The sequence below is a fragment of the Loxodonta africana genome, chromosome 3 (assembly GCF_030014295.1).
Source record: "Loxodonta africana isolate mLoxAfr1 chromosome 3, mLoxAfr1.hap2, whole genome shotgun sequence".
Lineage (NCBI taxonomy): Eukaryota > Metazoa > Chordata > Mammalia > Proboscidea > Elephantidae > Loxodonta > Loxodonta africana.
Window position 1 is genome coordinate 58,878,352 of NC_087344.1, and position 19,764 is coordinate 58,898,115.

Genomic DNA, 19,764 nt, shown 5'->3' on the forward strand with positions numbered 1-19,764 from the left:
GGTTCCTGCTTTCCCTTACCCCCAAGCCTGCCTTTGACCCTGGGGCCACCTCCTACTGCCCAGTCTGGGGGGAAGAAAGGAGGTGGCAATCAATATCTCAAAGCCCAGAGCCGCCTCCTCCAGGAAGGCACCTAGCTCACTCCCCTCCCCACCTGAAACACTAGAGGCCTCTGGGTTTTTCCCATGAGCATCCCGAGGGCCATTGGGAGCCAATGAGGATGCCGGGATGTAAAGTGTAAAAGGGGGTGGGGAGGGGTAACTGGTTGGCTGCTGTCACTGAGTGTTGGTGTGAGGCTCCTCCTGGCTCAGGAGGTAGGCATGTCCTCTTTGGGGCTGGGTAGGGGAGAGGTTTGAGCACCCTCCCAGCTGGTGAGAAGTCTTGGGGTGGTCCCCCTTCTCCTGCCTCCCTGGCCCACTGTTTCCTGGCCATCCTCTGGCCAGGTGGTCCAGTGCCAAGGAAGATGGGTTGGAGGTAGGGGATAGTCAATTTACCCCCTGAGCCTGTCCTCCTCTCTCCTCGCAGCCCCCACTATGGGCAAAGATAAGACTCACATCAACATTGTGGTCATTGGCCATGTGGATTCAGGCAAGTCCACCACCACTGGGCACCTCATCTACAAATGCGGGGGCATTGACAAGAGGACGATAGAGAAGTTCGAGAAGGAGGCGACAGAGGTGAGGCTGCTCTGCCTGAGGTCCAAGGTGGAGCCATTTCCAGCCTTAGACCCCTGTGGATGCCTTGTGGTGGGGGAGGGGGCAGACCATGTCAGCTGTGCAACTAGTGGGCTGGTAGGTGCTTTCCATCGCAGTCATGACGGGCAGGTGGTATTGCCCCCACTTTCCACATGAGGCAAATGAGTCTCCAAGGGTTGAGCAGCTTGCCTGAGATTGCTTAAGGAGAATGGCAGCAGGTTTAAATCCTAGTGTGACATAAGATGCCACACTACATCTCAGGAGGTAAAGGTGCCAACATTGACCAGTTTAAAAGGGGGAAAGGATCTATTCTTTGCCGTACATCTACTATGGACCTTGGGGTAGCCCCCGGGGACACAGTGGTGGACATGACAGGCCCTGCCCCCCAGGAACTTGTGGTCATAAACCCTATGTCATATGATAAGCTCAGCAACAGTGGGGGTGCTGTAGAAGCCCAGGGCAGGGACGATGAACACCGCCTGGGAAGCCCAGAAGGCTTCCCAGAGGAAAGGACCTCCTCTGAGCCTTGAAGAATGGGTGAGGGTGTCTGTGAGCCATGAGGACATCAGAACAGGGGCGCAGAGTGCCTGAGATGGACAGTGGGCATCTGGTGAGCTTGGGGGTGCAGGCTCGAATGCCTTGTGTAGGAGCCTGGCTGCTTTCCCTGCAGCCAGTAGGAAGCACTGAAGGAGGGGAGCACAGGAATGGTGGGATCAGGCATGTCTTTGAGGAAGAGCACTCCAGCCACAGCGTAGGCAGAACAGACCGGAGGGCCCAAAGCTGGGGGCTGAGAGGCCATTTAGGAAGTTGTTGCAGCTGATCCAGGACAGTGAGGATGGAAGCCTGGGCGCAGGCAGCAACAGTGGGGATGGATGAAACTTATGGAGTCCAGGAGCATGGAGGCAGGGAACCCATAGAACTTAGAGGTTAGCATAGGGAAGGGGGCAAGGGAGGAAGAGGAGTTGAGGGTGACTCCCAAGTTTCTGGCTTGGGAAATCAGATGGTAGGTGAATCCCAGAGGCAGAGCCGGTCTGGGGTGGGATCAAGTCTCTCCTAGATGTGTGAAATTTGAGGCGTCCATGGGGCCTTCAGAAACCCTGGTGTCGTAGTGATTAAGAGCTACACCTGCTCACCAAAAGGTTGGCAGTTCAAATCCACCAGACGCTCCTTGGAAACTCTGTGAGGCAGTTCTACTCTGTCCTATGTGGTCGCTATGAGTCGGAATTGACTCAATGGCAACAGGTTTGCTTTTTTTTTTTTTTGATGGTGCGTTCTGTGCTGATCTCCTGGGGCAGCTGAATATTGAAATCTGGAGCTCAGAGCAGAGACTTGGCTGCGAACTGTGAAGCACTGGAGTGAACTGGGTGTATGCTTTGGGAAAAGGTGAGGAGGAGCCAGAGCCCTGGGGATGGTGGAGAAAGAGGAGCCCGTGCAAAAGGGAGAACCAAGGAGGTGAATGGAAAATTATGGGATGGATTGATGAAGTCTCTCAACAAGATGAGAGTGGTCTTTAGAATCAGCTGCTGCAGAAGGAAAAATGGGGAGGGTTGAAACAAGTTAGCAGGTTGTAAATCAGTGTCACTCAGCTATATAGATCCCGTTTTCTTCATCTGGGCCTCCTGAGGTGTAATCTGAATTGTTGTGGGGCGCTTGCACTGCAGGGGCTTTAAGGAAAGTTTAGAACCCTGAGAAAAAGCTGATTGGCCTGTAGCCCCCCATATGGTAGAAACATAACCAAGAGGGTTATGGAAAGAAAAAACTGATGCGGTAGTTCTCGAACTTTCTGGTCTGAGGAACCCTTTCCACTCTTAAAGGAACCCAAAGAGCTTTTGTTTATGTGACTTGTATATCCCACAACGAAAATTAAAAAGAAGTTTTAAAAATATTTAATTCACTTAAAAATAATAGTAACAAACTCCTTACATAGTAATGTAAATATATTTTTATGAAAAATAACTATTTTCCAAAACAAGAAGAAGTTAATGAGAAGAGTGACATTAATTTATATTTTTGCTGTTGTCTTTAATGTCTAGCTTAACAGAAGATAGCTGGATTCCCATATCTGCTTCTGCATCCAATCCTTTGCAATATTACATGTCATGTTGTCTCTTGAAAATGCCACTGCGTGCTCACGAAGAATGAGAGGGAGAAAGGCAAATAATGTTGTGGTATTAGTATGAAAATTGTTTTGACCTTGTAAACTCCAAGGGAGTCCCTGGGAGGTGCAAACGGCTAATGTGCTTGACTGCTAACCAAAAGGTTGGAGGTTTGAGTCCCTCCAGAGATGCCTCAGGAGAAAGACCTGTCAATCTACTTCTGAAAACTCAGCCATTGAAAACCCTGTGGAGCACAGTTCTACTCTGACACACCCGGGGTTTCCATGAGGCAGAATTGACTTGACAGCAACTGGTTGGTTTTAAACCTCAAAGAGTCTCAGGGAACCCCCCATGGATCCCTGGGCCCCCCCGAGAACTGCTTATCTAATGGATGGACTTTATACAGGTTTCTATGGTAGGAAAAGACAGGACACCTAGGTTCTAGTCCTGTTTTTTTTATTTAAAAAATTTTTTTATTGTGCTTTAAGTGAAAGTTTACAAATCAAGTCAGTCTCTCATACAAAAATTTGTATACATCTTGCTCTCCCCCTAACGAGACAGCACACTCCTTCTCTCCACCCTGTATTCCCCATGTCCATTCAGCCAGCTCCTGTCACCCTCTGCCCTCTCATCTCCCCTCCAGACAGGAGCTGCCCACATAACCTCATGTGTCTACTTGAGCCAAGAAGCTCACTCTTCACCAGTATCATTTTCTGTCTTATAGTCCAGTCCAATCCCTATCTGAAGAGTTGGCTTTGGGAAAGTTAGTCTTGGACTAACAGGAGGTCTGGGGACCATGACCTCCGGGGTCCTTCTAGTCTCAGTCTGGTCTTTTTACAGGAATTTGAGGTCTGTATCCCACAGCTCTCCTGTTCCATCAGGAATTCTCTCTTGTGTTCCCTGTCAGGGCAGTCATCGGTTGTAGTCAAGTACCATCTAGTTCTTCTGCTCTCAGGCTGATGTAGACTCTGGTTTATGTGGTCCTTTCTGTCTCCTGGGCTCGTAATTACCTTGTGTCTTTGGTGTTCTTCATTCTCCTTTGCTCCAGGTGGGTTGAGACCAATCGATGCATCTTAGATGGCCGCTTGCTAGCTTTTAAGACCCCAGACGCCACTCTCCAAAGTGGGATGCAGAATGTTTTCTTCATAGATTTTTATTAGGCCAATTGACTTAGATGTCCCCTAAAACCATGGTCCCCAAACCCCCGCCCCTGCTACTCTGGTCTTTGAAGCATTCAGTTTATTCAGGAAACTCCTTTGCTTTTGGTTTAGTCCAGTTGTGCTGACCTCTCCTGCATTATGTGTTGTCTTTCCCTTCACTTAAAATAGTTCTTATCTACCACCTAATTAGTGAATACCCCCTTCCCTCACTCCCTCTCTCCCCACTCTTGTAACCGTCAAAGAATATTTTCTTCTCTGTTTAAACTATTTCTCGAGTTCTTATAGTAGTGGTCTCATACAATAGTAGTCTTTTTGCAACTGACCAATTTCACTCAGCATAATGCCTTCCAGATTCCTACATGTTATTACGTGTTTCACGGATTCATCCTTGTTCTTTATCGATGCTTAGTATTTCATTGTGTGAACGTACCGTAATTTATTTATCCATTCATCCATTGATGGGCACCTTGATTGCTTCCATCTTTTTGCTTTTGTAAACAGTGCTGCAGTGAACAGTCAGTTGGCCAGGAAGCTGTCTTCCATATTTCTTGGCATAGACGAGTGAGCACTTCCAGCGCTGCATCTGTTTGTTGAAACATCTCAATTGATATTCCATCAATTCCTGGAGGCTTGTTTTTCACCAATGCCTTCAGGGCAGCGTGGACTTCTTCCTTCAGTACCATTGGTTCCTGATCATATGCTACTTCTTGAAACGGTAGAACATAGATTGATTCTTTTTGGTATGATGACTCTGTGTATTCCTTCCATCTTCTTTTGGTGCTTCCTGTGTCGTTTAATATTTTCCCCATTGAGTCCTTCACTATTGCAGCTCAAAGCTTGAGTTTTTTCTTCAGTTCCTTCAGCTTCAGAAACGCCGAGCGTGTTCTTCCCTTTTGGTTTTCCTTCTCCAGCTCTTTGCACATGTCATAATACTACTTTACTTTGTCTTCTCAAGACACCCTTTAAAATCTTCCGTTCAGTTCTTTTACTTCATCAGTTCTTCCTTTTGCTTTAGCTGCTCGACGTTCAAGAGCACGTTTCAGAGTCTCCTCTGACATCCATCTTGGTCTTTTCTTTCTTTCCTCTCTTATCAACAAGCTCTTGCTTTCTTCAGGTATGATGATGTCCTTGATGTCATTCCACCACTCATCTGGTCTTCAGTCACTAGTGTTCAATGCATCAAATCTACTCTTCAGATGGTCTCTAAATTCAGGTGGGATGTACTCAAGGTCATGTTTTGGCTCTTGTGGACTTACTCTGATTTTCTTCAGTTTCAGCTTGAACTTGCATATGAGCAATTGATGGTCTGTTCCACAGTCGGCCCCTGGCCTTGTTCTGACTAATGATATTGAGCTTTTCCATTGTCTCTTTCCACAGATGTAGTCAATTTGGTTTCTAGTGTTCCATCAAGCCAGGTCCATGTGTATAGTCACTGTTCATTTTGGTGAAAGAAGGTATTTACAAAGAAGAAGTCGTTGGTCTTGCAGAATTCTATCATTCGATCTCCAGCATTGTTTGTATCACCAAGGCCATATTTTCCAACTACTGATCCTTCTCCTTTGCTTCCAACTTTCACGTTCCAATTGACAGAAATTATCAATGCATCTCGATTGCATGTTTGATCAATTTCAGACTGCAGCAGCTGATAAAAATCTTCTATTTCTTCATCTTTGGCCCTAGTGATTGGTGTGTAAATTTGAATAATAGTCGTATTAACTGGTCTTCCTTGTAGGCATATGGATATTATCCTATCACTGACAGTGCTGTACTTCAGGATAGATCTTGAAACATTCTTTTTGACGATGAATGCAGCACCGTTCCTCTTCAGGTTGTCGTTCCCAGCATGGTAAACCATATGATTATTCGATTCAAAAGGGCCAATACCAGTCCATTTCAGCTCACTAATGCCTAGGATATTGATGTTTATGCATTCCATTTCATTTTTGACGATTTCCAATTTTCCTAGATTCATACTTTGTACATTCCAGGTTCTGGTTATTAATGGATGTTTGCAGCTGTTTCTTCTCATTTTGAGTCATGCCACATCAGCGAATGAAGGTCCTGAAAGCTTTACTTCATCCACATCATTAAGGTTGACTCTACTTTGAGGAGGCAGCTATTCCCTAGTCATCTTTTGAGTGCCTTCCAACCTGGGGGGCTCATCTTCCAGCACTATGTCAGACAATGTTCTGCTGCTATTTTTAAGGTTTTCACTGGCTAATGCTTTTCAGAAGTAGACTGCCGGGTCCTTCTTCCTAGTCTGTCTTAGTCTGGAAGCTCAGCTGAAACCTGTCCTCCATGGGTGACCCTACTGGTATCTGAATACCAGTGGCATAGCTTCCAGCATCACAGCAACACGCAAGCCCCCACAGTATGACAAACTGACAGACACAATCTTGCTTGCTGAAAGTGAAGAGGACTTGAAGCACTTACTAATGAAGATCAAAGACCACAGCCTTCAGTATGGATTGCAACTCAATACAAAGAAAACAAAAATCCTCACAACTGGACCAATGAGCAACATCATGATAAATGGAGAAAAGACTGAAGTTGTCAAGGATTTCATTTTACTTGGGTCCACAATCAACAGCCATGGAAGTAGCAGGCAAGAAATCAAAAGACACATTGCATTGGGTAAATCTGCTGCAAAGGACCTCTTCAAAGTGTTGAAGAGCAAAGATGTCTCCCTGAAGACTAAGGTGCACCTGACCCAAGCCATGGTATTTTCAATTGCATTATATGCATGTGAAAGCTGGACGATGAATAAGGAAGACCTAAGAATTGACGCCTTTGAATTATGGTGTTGGCGAAGAGTATTGACTACACCATGGACCGCCAAAAGAATGAACAAACCAGCATACAACCAGAATGCTCCTTAGAGGCAAGGATGGCGAGACTGTGTCTTACATACTTTGGATGTGTTGTCAGGAGGGATCAATCCCTGGAGAAGGACATCATGTTTGGCAGAGTACAGGGTCAGCGGAAAAGAGGAAGACCCTCAATGAGGTTGATTGACACAGCGGCTACAACAATGAGCTCAAGCATAACAACGATTGTAAGGATGGCTCAAGACCGGGCAGTGTTTCATTCCGTTGCGGCTATGAGTCGGAACTGACTTGACAGCACCTAACAAAAACAACAACAGCAGCTGCAATGTACACGGGTGTGCATATATCTATTCCTGTGAGGGCTCCTATTTCTCTAGAATATATATTCCAAGGAGTGGGATTGCTGGATCGTATGGTAGGTCTATTTCTAGCTTTTTAAGGAAATGCCAAATTGATTTCCAAAGTGGTTGTACCATTTTACATTCCCACCAGCAGTGTATTAGTGTTCCAGTCTCTCTAAAACCTCTCCAATGTTTATTATTTTGTGTTTTTTGGATTAATGCCAGCCTTGTTGGAATGAGATGGAATCTCATTGTAGTTTTGATTTCCATTTCTTTAATGGCTAATGATCATGCGCATATCCTCAAGTATCTGTTAGCTACCTGAATGTCTTCTTTAGTGAAGGGCCTGTTCATATCATTTGCCTATTTTTTAACTGGGTTGTCTTTTTGTTGAATTTTTGTAGTATCATGTAGATTTTAGAGCTCAGACGCTGATTGGAAATGTCATAGCTAAAAACTTTTTCCCAGTCTGTATGTAATCTTTTTACTCTTTTGGTGAGGTCTTTGGATGAGCATAAGTGTTTGATTTTTAGGAGCTCCCAGTTATCTAGTTTCTCTTCTGGTGTTTGTGCATTGTTAGTAATATTTTGTATACTATTTATGCCACGTATCCTAATACTAATAACAGCATCATCCCTATTTTTTCTTCCATGATCTTTATAATTTTAGATTTTATATTTAGGTCTTTGATCCATTTTGAGTTGGTTTTTGTGCATGGTGTGAGGTATGGGTCTTGTTTCATTTTTTTGCAGATGGATATCCGGTTATGCCAGCACCATCTGTTAAAGAGACTGTCTTTTCCCCATTTAACTGATATTGGGCCTTTGTCAAATACCAGCTGCTCTTATGTGGATGGGTTTATGTCTGGATTCTCAATTCTGTTCCATTGGTCTATGTATCTGTTGTTGTACCAGTACCAGGCTGTTTTGACTACTGTGGCAGTATAACAGGTTCTAAAATCAGGTAGTGTGAGGCCTTCCGCTTTGTTCTTCTTTTTCAGTAATGCTTTAGTTATCTGGGACCTCTTTCTCTCCCATATGAAGTTGGTGATTCGTTTCTCCATCTCATTAAAAAATGTTGTTGGAATCTGGATGGGAATTGCATTGTATCTATAGATCGCTTTTGGTAGAATAGACATTTTTACAATGTTGAGTGTTTCCTATCCATGTGCAAGGTATGTTTTTCTACTTATGCAGATCTCTTGGTTTCTTGCAGTAATGTCTTGTAGTTTTCTTTGTATAGGTCTTTTACGTCTCTGGTTAGATTTATTCCTAAGTATTTTATCTTCTTGGGGGCTACTGTAAATGGTATTGATTTGGTGATTTCCTCTTTGATGTTCTCTTTGTTGGCATAGAGGAATCCAACTGATTTTTCTATGTTTATCTTGTATCCTGATTCTCTGCTGAACTCTTCTATTAGTTTCAGTAGTTTTCTTGAAAATTCTTTACGGCTTTCTGTGTATAAGATCATGTCATCTGCAAATAGAGATACTTTTATTTCTTCCCTACCAGTTTGGATGCCCTTTTTTTCTTTATCTAGACTAATTGCTCTGCTAGGACCTCCAGCACAATGTTGAATAATAAGAGTGGTGATAAAGGATATCTTTGTCTAGTTCCCGTACTCAAGGAGTATGCTTTCAGACTCTCTCCATTTAGGATGATGTTGGCTGTTGGCTTTGTATAAATACCATTTATTATGTTGAGGAATTTTCCTGCTATTCTTATTTTGCTGAGAGTTTTTACCGTGAATGGGTGTTGGACTTTGTCAAATGCCTATTCTGCATCAATTGATAAGATCATGTGGTTCTTGTCTCTTGTTTTATTTATATGCTGTTTTACATTGATTGTTTTTCTAATGTTGAACCAACCCTGCATACCTGGTATGAATCCCACTTGGTCGTGGTGAGTTTTTTTTTTTTTTATGTTGTTGAATTCTATTGGCTAGAATTTTGTTGAGGATTTTTGCATCTACGTTCATGAGGGATACAGGTCTGTAATTTTCTTATTTTGTGGTGTCTTTACCTGGTTTTGGTATCGGGGATATGCTGGCTTCATAGTATGAGTTTGGGAGCATTCTGTCCTTTTCTATGCTCCGAAATACCTTTAGTAGTAGTGGTGTTAACTCTTCTCTGAAAGTTTGGTAGAACTCTCCAGTGAAACCCTCCAGGCCAGGGTTTGTTTTTGCTGGGAGTTTTTAAATTACCTTTTCAATCTCTTCTTTTTGTTATGGGTTTATTTAGTTGTTTTATCTCCGTTTGTGTTAGTTTAGGTAGTGAGTGAGTTTCTAGAAATTCATCCATTTCTTCTAGGCTTTCAAATTTGTTAGAGTACAATTTTTCATAGTAATCTAATATGATTCTTTTAACTTCAGTTGGGTCTGTTGTGATATTGCCCAGCTCATTTCTTATTTGAGTTATTTGCTCCCTCTCCAGTTTTTCTTTTGTCAGTTTGGCCAATGGTTTATCAATTTTGTTAATTTTTTCAAAGAACCAGCTTTGTTCTTGCATCTCTTTCAATTGTTTTTCTGTTCTCTGTTTCATTCAATTCTGCTCTAATTTTTCTTATTTGCTTTCTTCTGGTGCCTGAGGGTTTCTTTTGTTGCTCTCTATTTGTTCAGGTTGTAGGGATAATGCTTTGATTTTGGCCCTTTCTTCTTTTTGTATGTGTATTTATTGATATAAATTGGCCTCTGAGCACTGCTTTCTCTGTGTCCCAAAGGCTCTGATAGGAAGTGTTTTCATCTTCACTGAATTCTATGAATTTCTTTATTCCATCCTTAATGTCTTCTATAACCCATTTGTTTTTGAGCAGAGTATTGTTCAGTTTCCAAGTGTTTGATTTCTTTTCCCTGATTTTTCTGTTATTGATTTCTACTTTTATGGCCCTATGGTCCCCCAAGCGTCTGTGAGGAAAGCACGTTCCTGTTCCCTAGAGCACACAGGTGGGTGGATTCTGCAGCCAGACCATGGGTAGCCAGTGCTTATGGTTGTAAGGTCTAGTCCTATCTGTTAATAACCTAATTCATTTATTTGAGGAAGTCGTGGTCTCTTGTCTTCCTTATTCTCCACAGTGCCCCTGGGGCCTAGTGCAGCATTCTAATTAGAACTGAGATGAACACATGCCTAGGGTGTTGCAGCTGACAATGGGTAGCGTCTACCCTCAACCAGTATGGTCACCTGTAGATGCTATGACTTTATTAGCATCAGTGCAGAAAGTTCAATTTATCAAGCTACCATTTACTATAGGTTAGTGGTTAACAGCTTGAATTTTAGAGTCAAACTTTTGGTTCAAATCCTTGTTCTGCAGCTTATTAGCTGTATGATCTTGGATGAATTATTTAATTTCTCTGTTTTTCATCTGTAAGATGGAGATAACAAAAATAGCTACTTCTCTGAGTTCTCGTAAGGATTAAATGAGATAATCTGTGTTAAGTGCTTAAAACAGTGCCAGTTACATGGTCAGCAATACTGAAGTGTTTGCTGCTGTTACTAACTTGAGGGCTTATTGATCATGTACCAGGCCCACGTGACAGGCTAGGCACTTTATGATATGACCCTGGGTCATTCTGACTCTAAAACTTGCTCTTAAAAAAAGAAACGAATTATGCAGGCAATACATTCAATTGAAAAAATTAAAATTCAAACAAAGACCCTTCTGTTTATTGCCTTGTTACTTCCACTCTGACTCTAACTTATTTGGGAACTTTCTTCTTGGCTGATGCCCACCCGACTTGGCAATGGAGGTGACCCTAGGGTTTTCCCTCCCATTCCTGGCCCAGATGGGTAAAGGCTCCTTCAAGTACGCCTGGGTGCTGGACAAGCTGAAGGCAGAGCGGGAACGTGGCATCACCATTGACATCTCCCTGTGGAAGTTCGAGACCAGCAAATACTACATCACCATCATTGATGCTCCAGGTCACCGTGACTTCATCAAGAACATGATCACAGGCACCTCCCAGGTACTGCCAGCATGGCCCTGGCCCTGCCATGGGGTGGGAAGTGGGTATTCCAGGCCAGGTCTGAGCTGGCACTTCCTCCCTGTGTCTCTGGGGCCAGGCAGACTGTGCTGTGCTGATTGTCGCAAGTGGTGTAGGCGAGTTTGAGGCTGGCATATCCAAGAATGGGCAGACCCGTGAGCACACACTGCTGGCCTATACGCTGGGAGTGAAGCAGCTCATCGTGGTGGTCAACAAGATGGACATCACAGAGCCGCCTTACAGTTGTGCACGCTTTGAGGAGATCACCAAGGAGGTGAAGGCCTATATCAAGAAGATTGGTTACAACTCTGAGGCTGTGGCCTTTGTGCCCATTTCAGGCTGGCACGGGGACAACATGCTGACTGCCAGCAGCAAGGTGAGTGCTGATGGGCCAAGGCCATTGAAATGAGACTTTCCTACTCAAATCTTTGTGCTTTTACTATAATATAATATCCAGGATTGACGGGGTGCTTATGGGCTAGGTACTACCAATGATCTCCATCTCCATGGGATACAATCCCCATTTTCAGATAAACAAACAGAGGTTGTGTATACTGAAGACTACATGACTACTAAGCATAGAGCTGTACTATCCAAAATGGTAGCTGCTAGCTACACGTGGCCATTTTAATTTAAATTAATTAAAAATAAATAAAATAAAAATTCAATTCCTCAGTCACACTAGCCACATTTCAAGTGCTCAACAGTCACATATGGCTAATGGCTACGATATAAGCACAGTTATAGACTCTTTCCATCATTGTGGAAAGTCCTATTGGATAGCGCTTTTAGGTTCTAGAAGGCTGGCAGTGTGGGGGCAATATTAATATGTCTAAGATACAGTCCCTGTGTTCATGGATCCCACAATCTAGTAGGGTTCGATATTTCTAGACAAATGTCTCACTACCAAGGAAGTCTAGCTCTGGGGTCAGACCCGGGTTCAATCCCAGCTTCAGCCCTTTCCCACAGTAAAGGAGCGAGTGAGTCATTAATGCACTGGACCTCAGGACTCACTTCATGGGGGTATGAGAATGACATGAGAGAATCCACCTGGGTGCTCAAATGCTAATTGCTATCACTTATTACATTTACCTAAAGCCTACCTTTTCTTAACTGACTTCAGAATACTCTTAGCCTTTTCTTCCACATGTACACAGCTATCTTTTTCTGATGACAAAATAATATCTACCATGTCTACAATGAGATGTGAAGCATAATCCCATAAAATATAGTTAACCTAGTTTTTGTACAGGTCTTTCTAGGTATTCACAGCTGGACTCAAACTACACATACTGTTCTATAACACTTTTTATTTTCTTTTAATTTTTCTTGCCACTTAAACATGTTGAATAGTCAGTCAATGGCTTTATTGTAGCTCATGGAGGTACAGTCATTTGTTTAGCCATATCCATTAAACCAAAAAAACCCAGTGCTGTCGAGTCAATTCTGACTCATAGCGACCCTATAGGACAGAGTAGAACCGCCCCATAGAGTTTCCAAGAAGCGCCTGGTGGATTTGAACTGCTGACTCTTTGGTTAGCAGCCGTAGCACTTAACCACTACACCACCAGGGTTTCCATACCCATTATTAAATGAAAATGTGGTTAATGATTTGAGTCATTATGTGCCAGACACCTGGCCAAGCACTTTGCACATATAGAACCCCACGATGAAGGCATTCTATCTCCACTTAAGATGAGAAAACTGTGGTACAGTGCAGTTAAACAATAGTGTATTGTTTCTAATTTTACCAAAAGCTGCCATAAGCATCCTGATAAATAAATCTTTGCATGTATCCTCGATAATCTAATTAAAATAAATTCCTAATGAAACAAAGGGTAGGCATTATTTTGGGGGTATCTGACACGTACTGCCTGACTGCCCACGAGAAAGATTAGAACTGCCACCCTCAGGGTGTTTATTGATTTATCTGGTGTCTGAAAGTTTGCGTGCTGGGCACTGTCCTTGGTGCTGAGGGCACAACAATGAATGAGACGCAACTCTGCTCATGGCCCTTACAGCCTCCTAAGGAAGGCATAATATGGTAGATGGTGACAAGTGCTGGGAAGGAAAATCTAAAGAAGGGTAAAGGAGCATGGCATGGGAGAGCTGTTTTATATTGGGTGGCCAAGGGGGGGCTCTCCTAAGATAATGTTAGAACAGAACCCTGAGGCTTTAGTGCCTGTTTCCCCACACTGAGTACCACCACGCCGCCCCCCCCCCCACACGCTGAGTATCATCACACATTTCAGCTTGTGAGGTAAGAGGGTTTCACACCCATGTTCTTTTGAACATTTATTTACCAGTTTTTTTTTTTTTTATTGAGTTGGCTTTGATTCATGGCAACTCCACCTATGTCAGTGTAAAACTGGTCCATAGGGCTTTTAATAGGTGATTTTTCAGAAGTAGATCACCAGGCCTTTCTTCTGAGGTGCCTTTCTCTGGGTGGACCGGAACCTCCAACCTTTTGGTTAGCAGCCGAGTGCTTAACCACTTTCACCACCCAAGGACTCCTGTGCTAGCTGTTCCCACTTCTCAGAGACACAAAGAGGGTGGCCTCCTTTATGCCACAGCTGGGAACAGGCTTTGGACCCTGAAGCATATTCTTTAGGGCATCTCTCTTGGGGAAAGCTTTAGTCTTTAGAAGGTATCAGTATTGGAGTATTAGAGTCTGGTTTTCATTCTTACTTCTGATGCTTATTTAACTTGCTGTAACTTCAACAAGTCCTTCCCTTCTTTGGGCCTCAGTTTCCCCATCTGTGAAATGAGCGGATAGAACGAGATCTAAGTGCTATTCAGATTCTGTGAATCTCTGCTTCCTGAAATACATTGGCTCAATTCAGGAGCAGTGTCTGTGAGCTTTGGGTTTGTTGCTGCCATTTAGTGGGTATATAGTAGATGTCAAGCATTGTGCTGGGTAGCACGTGTGTGTGGTCTTTTCTGTCTTGACAATGACATGTAAGATAGGTGGTGATAATGCTATTTCACAGATGAGGAAGCTGAGACTGAAAATGCATGAAGAAATTGCTTGAGGTCTCATGTCAAGTGTAGGCTGTTACCTGGGACAGAGCCAGGCTCTCTGTCAGCTGAGGGAGCTGCACACGTTTGCTTGGTGGCTTTTCCAGATGCCCTGGTTCAAAGGCTGGGAAATCACCAGGAAGGAAGGGAATGTGACAGGCATGACATTGCTGGATGCACTGGACTCCATCATTCCCCCTGCCCGCCCCACCAACAAGCCCCTGCGGCTGCCCCTGCAAGATGTGTACAAGATTGGGGGTGAGTACATGTCGTGTCAGGGTACCTGGGGTTGAGGCCCCATTGAGACCTGGCCTCTGACAGCCTGGTGGCTCTATCCCTCCAGGCATTGGCACTGTACCTGTGGGTCGAGTAGAAACAGGCTTCCTCAAGCCCGGCATGGTGGTGACCTTTGCCCCCTGCAATATCACCACAGAGGTCAAGTCTGTGGAAATGCACCATGAGGCCTTGGCCGAGGCCTTGCCTGGTGACAACGTGGGCTTCAATGTGAAGAATGTGTCAGTGAGGGACATCAGGCGGGGCAACGTGACAGGGGACAGCAAGAACGACCCACCCTCGGAGGTGGGAAGCTTCCTCTCCCAGGTGAGAAGGCCCACTTAGGAGCTTCCTCCTAAGGTGATCACACTGTCCTGGGAATAGGATGGGCCACCAGGTCATTCAGGATGCGGGTCGGTGAGCACGTGCTCCATGCTGGACTCTTCACAGTAAGGTAGGTGGAGTGAGACTGCTTGGGTCAGAATCCTGACTCTGCCGCTTACTTGCTGTGTGACCTTGAACATGACAATAGACTTCTCTGATCCCATTAGTTCCCACAATAAGGTCTTGATGTCTTAAAGCAGTGGCTCTCAAACCAGGTGGAACAGAATCACCCAGAAGTACTTTAAAATCACAGATTCCTAGGACTCTCCCTGGTGGTTCTGATTCAGTAGGTCTGAGTGGCAGAGTCGCTGGGTGATGCAAACAGTTAAGCACTCAACTACTGACTGAAAGGTTGGCTGTTCAAACCCCACTCAGAAGTGCCTTGGAAGAAAGGCCTAGCAATCTGCTGCCAAAATGTCACAGCCTCGAAACCCCCACAGAGCAGTTCAGGGTCGATTCAATGGTAACTGGTTGATTGGTTAACGCTGGGTGGGATATGGGAATCTGTCTATTCAGAGCTTTCAGGTGGTTCCCTGGCACACTGACTTAGAGCATGAAGCCTCCGTTAACGCAGTGTCTGGTACATGCTTACTACCCCAGTGGAGGCTGGCTCTACCTAGCAACAGCCTTGGGATCATTAAATGAGATGGTGATTTCTAAAACAGCTGACCTGGAGCCACTAACAAATTACATAGCTGCTATTGTAACTCATTTTTCTAAACCACACATCTATGTGTGTAGGCTGGGAAGTCCCTGGGTGGTGCACACAGTTAGTGAGCTCAGCTGCTAACCAAAAGGTTGGAAGTTCAAGTCTACCTGGAGGTGCCCCAGAAGAAAGGCCTGACAGTCTACTTCTGAAAAAAATCAGCCGTTAAAAACCCTAGGGAGCCCCGTTGTACTGTGACACGCACGGGATCATCATGAGTCAGTCAGCTCGACATCAACTGGTGGTGATGCTGTAGGCTTTAGTATCACTCGTCTCCAGCTGTGACACTTTCTGTGAAAACTGGGGCAGGTAACTCGTCTCTCTGCCCCTCAGTTTGCTTGTTGAAAAGAGAAAATGTGAATAATCATACTGCGTGTACCTCATAGGGCTGCTGAGAAAATGAACTTGGAATATACAAGACTCACTTATCGTGGAACTTGGTATATCCCATAAACACTGAACTGTTCACTTTAAAGTGTGTCCAAGGTACCTGGCCGCGTAGCTGGTTAGGGCCATCTCCTTTGGAGGTTGCTGGGCTAATGCCCTCTCCTGTCCCCCTTCCCACCCCATCCTGTGCCCCAGGTGATCATTCTCAACCACCCCGGCAACATTGCAGCCGGCTACTCCCCAGTTCTGGACTGCCACACAGCCCACATCACCTGCAGGTTTGCTGAGCTGAAGGAGAAGATCGACCGGCGCTCAGGCAAGAAGCTTGAAGACAACCCCAAAGCCCTGAAGTCCGGGGACTCGGCCATCATCCACATGATCCCGTGCAAGCCCATGTGCGTGGAAAGCTTCTCAGAGTACCCACCCCTTGGTAAGGCTCAGCACCATTTGGTCACCTGGGACTGCCCTTTCCTCCTCCCAGGTCAGGGGATTCAGTTGACCCATGTGTCACACCCGAGCCAGGGAGCAGAGCCTGAATACAAGGGTCCAAGTGCCATGTTAGCAGGGCCTAGAAAGGGGAAGTCTTGCCAGGTGTCACACAGTAAGTCAGGGGCCACTTTAGAGCCTTGCTACTGTAAGTGTGGTCTGTGGACCAGCAGCATGGCCATCACCTGGGAGTTGGTTAGAGATACAGAATCTCAGGCTCTACCCAGACCTGCTAGCCAGAATGTACATTTTAACAAGACCCCCAGGTGATAGCAACACACATCAAAGTTTTCAAAGCACTAGCGTAGAGAAGGTGAATACTGCAAAGGTTAGTAGGGACTTCTATTCTCTTCTGTTCTCTAGTGCAGTGGCTTTCGAACCTGGTCGATAAGCAGAATCACTGGGGGAATCTCTGAAACCCAGGGCCCAGACCCCAATAAATTTGCCAGATCAAGGCTGTAGCCTGAGTCCATTTTTTTTTTTCTTTCTAAAGTATTTAAGCATTCTTTTTCTTTATGAGTTGGCAGAATGAGGTGGTGCCCTAGCAACCTGCACAGGTGACTAATGAGTTCTTTGAGTATTGTTGTTTCATTTATTTATTTTTTTTAGGTACTGGGTTCATTATGAACTCACAGCTTTTTATACATTTTTATGTTTCCATCTGCTCAGCCTTTAATTAATTTTTCTGCTTACTTTCTTAATGCTCAAATTGTTCCGTCTTTGACCAACAGGAATTTCCTCTAATTGGCTCCTGGGTCCATTTGATAGGACCTGGTCATCCTTTTTTTTTTTTTTCCAATTAAAAAAATTTTGTGTGTGTATGGTAAAATATATATAACAAAAATATTGCCCTTTAACTATTCTTAAGTATAGAATTCAGGAATACATTTCTTGGGCTCCCCAGGTACCCTATGCATGGCCGGGCTTGAACCATTTACCTAGAACATTCTAAACTGAAATCTATAGAAGTAGGCACTTTACAGGAGCCCTGGTAGCTCAGTGGTTAAGTGCTCAGCTGCTAACCAGACAGTCGGTAGTTCGAGCCCACCAGCTGCTCTGTGGGAGGAAGATGTGGCAGTCTACTTCGATAAAGATTTACAGCCTGCAAACCCTATGGGGCAGTTCTACTCTGTCCTATAGGGTCACTATGAGTTGGAATTGACTGGACAGCAATGGTTTTTTGGGTTTTGGTGGCACTTTTATGAGGGTTTCTGTGCCAAGCTATGTGCTAAATGTTAGTTACTAAGAGACAAGGAGAACAAGTCCCTGTCCTCAGGGGCTCCCAGTTGAATTCTCCCAGGGGTGAATTTTAAACAAGGCTAATCCGAGAGCGAGATATGGGCCAGAGAGGCTGCCACATGAATGTTGTGATGCTGAGTTACTTCCTCCTGCCTCTGCCAAAAATACTGTGAGGCTCAAAGCCAGATGCCAAGCCTTTCCCTCTACAACTTGAAGAAAGGGGTGCATTGAAGAACCCCCTTGAGAAGCAAGTGCCAAATTCACAGTTGACATAAGTGAGATCCATCAGCAGATGAGTTGTGATGAGCACAGAGAAGGTGCTAGGTGCTTGGTTGCTGGGAGCATTAGGATGGTAGGGCGTTGGATATACCAAAAGGAAAGCTTTCCCTTTAACCTTTACTGTGCTGATGGAAGCAGGACAGTCAAGCTGCTAAGAATATAAGCTCTGGTGTGTGACTTCCAGGTTTTCAACTATTACAGCCACTCTGTAATAGTCCTTCCACTTCTTCACCTCAGTTTCCACACCTGTAAAATAACGAGATCTACTATAAGTTGCTGGGAGGATTAGACGTATGACTCAGATTATCATGTACTCGGCTCACTTGACATAGTCCCTGAGTGGTGCAAAAGGTTAACATGCTTGCTGCTAACCTAAAGGTTAGTTGTTTGAGCCTACTCAGAGGTACCTCAGAAGAAAGGCCTGGCAATCTACTTCCAAAAATTCAGCCGTTGAAAACCCTACGGAGCACAGCTCTACTCTGACACATATAGAGTCACCATGAGTTGGAATGACTCAATGGCAACTGGTTTTTTGGGGTTTTTTGGCTCATTTGAGTTTCTTGCAGCGCAGTGGTTAAGCGCTTGGCTGCTAACCAAAAGGTTGGCAGTTCAAACCCACCAGAGGCTCCATGCGAGAAAGATGTGACAGTCTGCTTCTATAAAGATTACAGCCTTGGAAACCCTATGGGGGAGCTCTACTGTGTCCTATAGGGTCGCCATGAGTAGGAATCCATTCTATGTCAACAGGTTTGGTTTTTGGTGTGCAGTAGCTCTTGCCCTGGTGGGGTTCCCTGCTTGTTTCTCCATATCCTGTGTCCTAGGCCGCTTCGCTGTGCGTGACATGAGGCAGACGGTGGCTGTTGGGGTCATCAAGGCCGTGGAGAAAAAAGCAGCTGCTGGCGGCAAGGTCACCAAGTCAGCCATGAAAGCAGCCAAGAAGTGAGGAGTGGAGGCCACCCCAGGCCCTGGGCAGCCTGTGCAGAGCCACACCTGGGAAGAGCAGCTCAAAGAGAAGCCTCAAAGGTCCACTATGCTTTGGCCTGAAACTGTCTGAAGCCTACCCCTGCTAACACTGTTGTCTTTTTGCTGATGACTTTGATGCATCGGAATAAAGCCCAGCAAGTCTTTTGGCCTCTGCCTCTGTTGACCTTCGTATCTCAAGCAGGGGGGAAGCAGTTGGGGCACTGGAAGTCTAATTCTGCCACTCCAGCTTGCTTTGGGGGCCTGACCAGTGCAAGAACCAGAGAGTGGGGATCATGGGGAGGGAAGAATGTCAAGGAGGAGGGGCAAGGGCCTATCTAGGGGAAAATAGGGCCCATGACAATTAGTTTTAAGTTACTGAATGATCTCTCACAGCTGGCCAATAGAAACTGTTCCTTAACGTCCCTCCTCTTATTAGCGCACCTCCTCAAGTGGCGCCCAGGGCACCCATCCTATCCATCACACCTCAGTTATACCTGGGGAGGGGATACTCTGAGGAAGCTTTTGGCCCTGGCCTAGTTCATTATTCCTCAAACAGGTCTAGACTCTGGTGTTAGACTACCTGACTTAAATACTGGTCATAAAAGCTGCTAAACTTCTGTGCACCTGTTTCCTCATCTGTAAAATGGGTTCTATAGAGGAGCAAAACTAATGAAGTGTATATAAAAATATATAGAAATAAATTTATTTCAGGGAAATGGCTCATTCAATTGTGAAGAAATGGGTTACATAAATATGGGGCTGGCATTCCCAAATCTGTGCATCAGGCAACAGGCTGAAGACTTATATTGGCTCACAGGGTTGCCAGGGGCTGACAAACCCAAAATCTGCAGGTCAGGTGGCAGGCTGGAGGCCTCTCCTGGCTCACAGGGTTGGAGGGGTTGTCGAATCCAAAATCTGCAGGTCAGGCAGCAGGCC

At 44.9% G+C, this 19,764-nt stretch overlaps 1 protein-coding gene across 1 annotated transcript; it reads left to right on the forward strand.

The window, feature by feature from the left end:
• The first annotated feature begins 422 nt into the window (after positions 1-422).
• On the forward strand, positions 423-18,808 carry LOC100666097 (elongation factor 1-alpha-like). Its single transcript, XM_003415237.3, has 7 exons — positions 423-675; positions 10,896-11,075; positions 11,173-11,469; positions 14,219-14,369; positions 14,455-14,711; positions 16,057-16,291; positions 18,687-18,808. The coding sequence occupies exons 1-7, from the start codon at positions 532-534 to the stop codon at positions 18,806-18,808; spliced, it is 1,386 nt and encodes a 461-aa protein (XP_003415285.1). The 5' UTR covers positions 423-531.
• Positions 18,809-19,764: the final 956 nt, after the last annotated feature.